Source organism: Glycine soja, chromosome 6 (assembly GCF_004193775.1).
Source record: "Glycine soja cultivar W05 chromosome 6, ASM419377v2, whole genome shotgun sequence".
Taxonomy (NCBI): domain Eukaryota; kingdom Viridiplantae; phylum Streptophyta; class Magnoliopsida; order Fabales; family Fabaceae; genus Glycine; species Glycine soja.
Window position 1 is genome coordinate 3,068,067 of NC_041007.1, and position 6,850 is coordinate 3,074,916.

At 31.0% G+C, this 6,850-nt stretch overlaps 1 protein-coding gene across 1 annotated transcript; it reads right to left on the reverse strand.

Moving 5' to 3' along the window:
* Positions 1-6,000: 6,000 nt before the first annotated feature.
* On the reverse strand, positions 6,001-6,513 carry LOC114414123 (uncharacterized mitochondrial protein AtMg00810-like). The gene has a single exon (XM_028378468.1). The coding sequence runs from the start codon at positions 6,511-6,513 to the stop codon at positions 6,001-6,003; it is 513 nt and encodes a 170-aa protein (XP_028234269.1).
* Positions 6,514-6,850: the final 337 nt, after the last annotated feature.

Here is a 6,850-nt window from a genome sequence, read left to right on the forward strand (position 1 = left end):
AAGCTCCAATAATTTGACTATAAATTAAGGTTAAATATATTTTAGTCTCTTAAATTTAAAATATTTTTTATTTTGGTCTCTCAATTTAAAAAAAATTATTTTTAGTCGCTCATATATTTTTATAATATTCTTTTTAGTCCCTTAAATTCACATTAAAAGACTAAAAATAACATTTTGTGAAATTGATGGGACTAAAAAATAAATTTTTAATTGAAGGATTAAAATAAATTTATCTCAATTTGAGGGATTAAAAATATATTTAAATTTATAAGTTATATTTGTGTTCATATATACATACAATAAATTTAAGTGTCTTTCGAAAAAAAATTCGGTAAATTTAAGTTCATACATAACTTTGTGATCGGTCACGCCATGCGTATACCCTAATGGGCATTAGAATAAACCCTAATAGGCGATCCTGAGTAAGGCTATAGATTTCCAAGGGCTCCCTGCCTGACTGCATCCCACGGTACGTAAGATGCAATTGTTGATCAGCAACAGCTCACTTATGTTGTAATTGCCATCAGCTTAAAGGCAGTTAGCCTCACACAAAAAATGTACCATCGATTTTTTAAATAAAAATATACATTTCTCACGTTTTTAAGAATAATCATTTTAAACTTTCAAAACAAATTAATCATTTGAAAGTACAAATCACAAAGCTTAATAATCACATAATTCTTGGCATAGAAGAAATATGGAATTTTTTTTTGTCAAAATACAAAAAGACATGTATATAATAATAAGGGAGGGGAGACAATTCTCTGCAAGAATACGTTCGACAAGATAAATGAATCCAAAGGAGACGATTTTGATTTTGGTGTGTGTGTTTTTTCTTTTTTCCGCTACGGCATTATCACCCGTCATCACCTTATCCTCTTTCCCACCCATCCATTTTATAATTATTGTTATTACAATGATATTCAAAATTTCAAATAAACAAAACATTATTACTCCAAATCCAATACTCCATATTTTTTCTCGCTCTTTGGTATCTCCATCCGAAAATGCATTCAGGTGCCTTGTAGATAAGATAAATCATCAAAATTACTTTTTTTTGTGACACTTTTTATGATGATATTAGTATGAAATATTTCCTTCTAAAATCATTGTTTAATCTCCGTTTTTAAACATATATTTTCTTTTAATAAATTAAAATTAATACATCAAAGATATCATTGAATTTAAAAATATTATCTTTTTAAGGAATCGGAAATCTTTAATATGGTCCCAGGTCCGTGTCTGTGTGAAACAGTGTGCCTGCTGCAACAGCATGCGCGTTTGTGGGTGCATAATTTTCATCGCTCGCAAGTTGGATCATTTTCTGGTTGCCCAATTACGCAAATCATGAAGTCCAAGAATCCAACCACTTGTTTGGATGCAACATTCACATGGTACGCCAAGTCCAGAACGGGAAGCTGGCTAGAGTGAGTGAAATATATGTACATACATACATACATATATATATATATATTCTTTTAAAAGAAAATTAAAGGGTGCATTTCAATTCCAGGGAATTGAGTTTGGTTTATAGCAAAGTGTATTGATGGCAATGTTGCTTTATTTGCTGCATGTGTATAGTGGTTTGCGTCATAATGTCATGCTGATCTCACGAGTTGGTTGCTGCCAGGAATACCCCATTCCTTAATTTAGCATCTTTCTTCTTTAAGCTGCAACTAGCTCAATAAATTTCTTTGCCGATTACAGCCAGAAATTTAAATTGACAACTTTTTTTTATCCCTGCAGCCAATGGTAAGTTTAGTGTTCCCATTCGCTCTACGATTATGTGAATTTAATTATCATTTTTCTAAGAAACGAAAGAGGCAGGTAGTGGTCCATCGGATTGCTGATACTGATCATCCTGCTTCCCCTTTAATTAATTTCTTTGTCTTTTTTTTTATGTCACGACTCACGAATTTAAAATTTGGGGAATCATGAGTTCAGGTAAATGTGTGAGTTCGACCTAATTGGTTTAATTTCTTCATCTTATTTATCTCATGAATTTAAAATTAGGGAAGATAATGAGTTCAGGAAAATGTGTGAATTAATTGTTTGGGTTCGGTCAGGTTAAAAGATGTAAGCTAATCGCGTTGGAATATTAAGTCATGTTCAAATTTAAAAAGAAAAAAACATATTTAAATTTATTGAATATGACTTGTTTTGGTCTATCTAGGCACAAGTTTGTGATCGATTAAGGACATGTAAAGGAGATGTCTGGTTAACAACATAAAAAATACTTTTGAAGAGTAAAATCAATTTCCTGACATGTTTAGGTAATTTTTTATATTAAAATTTTGCCTCAAAATCTAATTTTGTAGTGGCAAGACTAGAGTTGCTTTTTATAACCTTCTCCCTTACAACTTCACCAAACATTGTCTTGATATTTCCTGCCAATTAAGAAATTAAAACCAATGATAAAGTTTAAAAACTTTTACCTTATTTTCTTTATTGACCCATTGCGACTTGTATGGATGTGGATGTTTTTGTGTTGGCATATTCAATTTCTCCACCACGTAGTTTGATACTACGTAAATTCTCACAACATTTGTTGTCTAATATATCGTTGCATACTTCCTTTGGTAGTGCAAAAAGTATATAAAATATTGTACCTTAGCTAGGACTCTTCTTTTGCTGACAATATGTGTACGTAGGCTTCTTATAATAATCAACAATAATTTTCCACGATCAATAGCGGTGAAGTCTTCACCATACATATATAGGCTCTTCATTATACACAAACTCTTTATTTCCTTCAAATGCTTTATGAGCTTTTCCTTCAATATAATGATAGTCATAATTTTTCAATTTGAGCAATCAAAAGCTAAGCAGATAAATCCTTGACACTTGAAATGCTTGGTTACTTTAGGATTAGTCTTTTGGTCTGGTTTACTCAAAGAAATGGTTGTTAGGTTTGTGTTTTATTGGTGTTAAACATGTTTTTTAGTGAAGGAAATAGGTCAGTATAAGGACTTAGTAAATTGTTTCTCAATCTTAATGGATAGACAAATGACTTTGTCTAAGGTCCAATATTGCTAAAGTTCGACTGACTGAACAATGTATGTGTTAATCCTCCAAGGTTGTTGCCTATTGTCTGCTTCTCATTTTCTTTAATGTCACACTTTAACATATATGATCTGTTTGACTCGCAAAATTTTTGGGAACAGGATAGGACAAAAACAATTATGCTCTATTTGATTCCTAAAATGGATGTGATACAGAACAAAAAAAAGAATCACAAAATAGAATAAAAGCCTCAAATTTTGTTACCCAGCTATGCCATGGGACAATTTTTTGTCCCAAATAGAAACGCTCATACCCTTATAGCTTGGTTGATCTCATCCATCCTTATATTCTTCTACATATGTGGACATATGAATTCTTAATTTAGCATTTTTTTTTTCATGCAATTCCTTCTTCCAATACTTCGTGCAAATTCTCCAAATAGTGACATCATCTGGAACTCGAGGATTGCTGCATTATTAAGGTGAATAAATATTTCTAGCGGACTACACAAATTGTGCTTGTTAAAGAAAACTATATGATATTTATAGTTGAAACAAAGTGAGTTCGAGTTAATTTAACTAGTTAGTAACTTTTGAGTTTTGAAACATTTTGGAATGATGTTTCTTAACAATTCATAATTTCATTTGGTTATATTAACGATATGTCCATAAAGTAAATAGCGAACGAAGGGTGAGCATTATGATACAAAGTAAAAAAATAAAAATAAAAATCAGAGCACTCATGGAACCTTTATTCAATCAGTAGTTATTTTTAATTTCTTCACAACTGGAATTCATCATTTTTAATTATACACGGTCAGAGAGAGCTAGTTTTAAGCAGGCTATGTGCGTATCAGAATTTTGATCCAATATTGCCAAAGAAACTGTTGAGTGGAACTCAGAGCGATCGAGCTGGTTAAAGCAGGCCCAATATTCAAGAAAAATTTCAGCAATAAATCAAAGGTATACACTATGCAACTGGGCTGCAGCCTGCATGCATGATGATGATGATTCTTCATGGCCCATGTAAATAGTATTATCAAACCAAGATTTTGGTACTTTTCCTTCCCAGTGATAAAGTCACAAAGCATGAGGTCCCACGGGCACGAGCAGCCAGTAAAGCAATGCGAAACTCAACGCGTGTATATTTCATAAAGTTAATTACACACTTTATTTTAATTGGGTTTCTTAGTTTCTTTAATTCTAATTAAACAAACCAATTATTATGTAGTCTAACTAACATTTAATTGTTAATGAATATTACTGACGTAATATAATTTTTCAATCTGACATAATGTTAGTTGCCTAAACATACACCCACCGACATGAAACTTCAAATAAAAAGGCTTAAATTTATATTTTAGTCTTTAAAATTACAAGTTTCAGTTACTTTAATCTTGGCTCTTAATTTTTTTTATTAGCCGTTAACTTTTAAAATAATAGTCCCTTTTTTATTTTTTAATATAAAATAATAGTATAATGTTAATTGAAAAAATTTAAATAAATAAGTTTTACAAAATTAAAATCAAAGTAAATATTTCATGTTAACATTAAAATAATATAAACGTTTACAATTTTAAAGATTTGAAGGAAGGATTTCTAAAATAAAAAGCTTTTTTACTCCCTTTACAATTTTGAAGACGAATAAAAAATTACTCAAATAAGGTTTTGGGTTCCTTAAAGTGAGTGAGTACTTCACTTTAGAGGATAAAGCAAGCAATCTTAGTTATTAATGAGAAAATCAATATTTGATATATGCATAAGAAATTATGGATGTGTTAGAATATTAACTATTATTTTTCTATCAATGGTTTTAATTGCTTACTTTATGCTTTAAAGTGGGTTTGTCATTTTATTGGAATCAAATCCTTCAAATAAATACACGCACAGCTAAAAAAATGATATTAAAGTTAAATTCACAAAACTAACCGACATTTAACAATTTGAAGACTTGAATGAAAGTTCGCTGGAATAAATGCACATAAGAAACTTACGTTACACTTTTGAAGACATGAGAAAAAAATTATTCAAATAATTACACACTCAACTAAAATAATGATATTATAAAGCAAAAATTAAACTAACTGACATTTATAAATTTGAACACTTGAAATTTTACTCAAATAAATACACACATGACTAGCTTAGCAATATTTTTTTTTTGTTACCTTTAATGATCGTGCTTTGTACCGTTATTTTCGTTCATTAAACAAGAAGAATGATGTATAGATATTCCAAAGATTTTCTTTTATCTTAGGAATCAAGATAAAATTTATAATAATTCATCTATTCTATTTAATTAATTAAACAAGACCCTATTGATTATCTCAAAGATTTTAAAAATTCATTTTACACTTCTCTGTTGAAACATTAAAGTTCTCACATTATGCACTCACTCACTCTATGTTAAAGAAGATGATGAAGAAATTGATTGAGAGAAAATAGAGAAAACTTAGAATTCTGAATTAAAACTTGTGCACTCTCATACTTCTTATTGATTATCACTATTATATTTTTATACATACTGCACATATAGCTATAATAAACTTCATAGTTGTCAAATTAACTTCTAAATGAATCATTAACTAACTCCTAACTAACTAACTGAATTATAACATACATCAACATCCCTCCTTAATTCATATTTGTCAAGGATGTCATTCCTAACTTGTCTCTCAATTCCTTGAATTTGATAGACTTCAATGGCTTAGTTAGTATGTCTGCAACTTGATCTTCAGACCTACAAAACTCTATTTCAAGTTTTTGCTTACTCACTTGATCACGCAGGAAAGGAAATGAAACTTGGTTTCAATAGGTTTACTCCTGCCATGGGCCACAAGATGCTTAGCTAAATTAATTGTTGATTTGTTATCAATCAACAACCTCATAGGACTACAGTCTCTCAAGTTTAGTTCTTCAATTAAAGCTTCTAGCCATAGAGCTTGACAAGTTGCCATAGCAGCAACAATATATTCTGTTTCACAAGTTGACAAAGCAACTACATTCTGCTTCTTTGAGCACCAAAAGATTGGTGTTGTTCCAAATTTGAAAACATACCCAGTAGTGATTTTCCTATCATCCTTATCACTACACCAATCTGAATCACTATAACCAAATAGTTCTTCTTACTGTAAGGATATAAAATGCCAACATCCAATGTTCCTTTCACATACCTCAAAATCCTTTTTGCTGCCAAGAAGTGAGGTGTCTTTGGTTTCTCCATAAACCTGCTTATCAACCCAACACAATAGGCAATGTTAGGTCTGGTGTTACATAGGTACCTCAATGAGCCTACAATTTGCTTGTACATGGTAGGATCGACTTCTTTCTCATCCCCATCTATTTGCAGCTTGATTCCAGTTTCAGTTGGTGTGATCACAGAATTGCACTCCATCATGTTGAACCTCTTCAAAATGTGTTCTGCATACTTCTTTTGATGCATGAAAATCCATTTACTAGTAGAAACAAATTCAATACCCAAGAAGTATGATAGTTCACCAAGATCAGACATCTCAAATTATTCCATTATTCTTCCTTTGAACACTCTCATATCTTCTTTACTACTGCCAGTCACTAGCAAATCATCTACATAAAGACATATTATCAAAAACTCACCAGAATCTGTGTTTCTGACATAAACTCCATGCTCAATAGTGCACTTGGTGAAATTCTGTTGGACTAGGAAGTTATTAATTCTCATATTTCAAGCATTAGGAGCCTGCTTAAGGCCATATAGTGCCTTATTCAACTTGTAAACTTTATCCTCTTGACCTGTCACTACATAACCAGGTGGTTGAGTTATGTAGACTTCTTCTTCAAGTGGCCCATTCAAAAATGCTGACTTCACA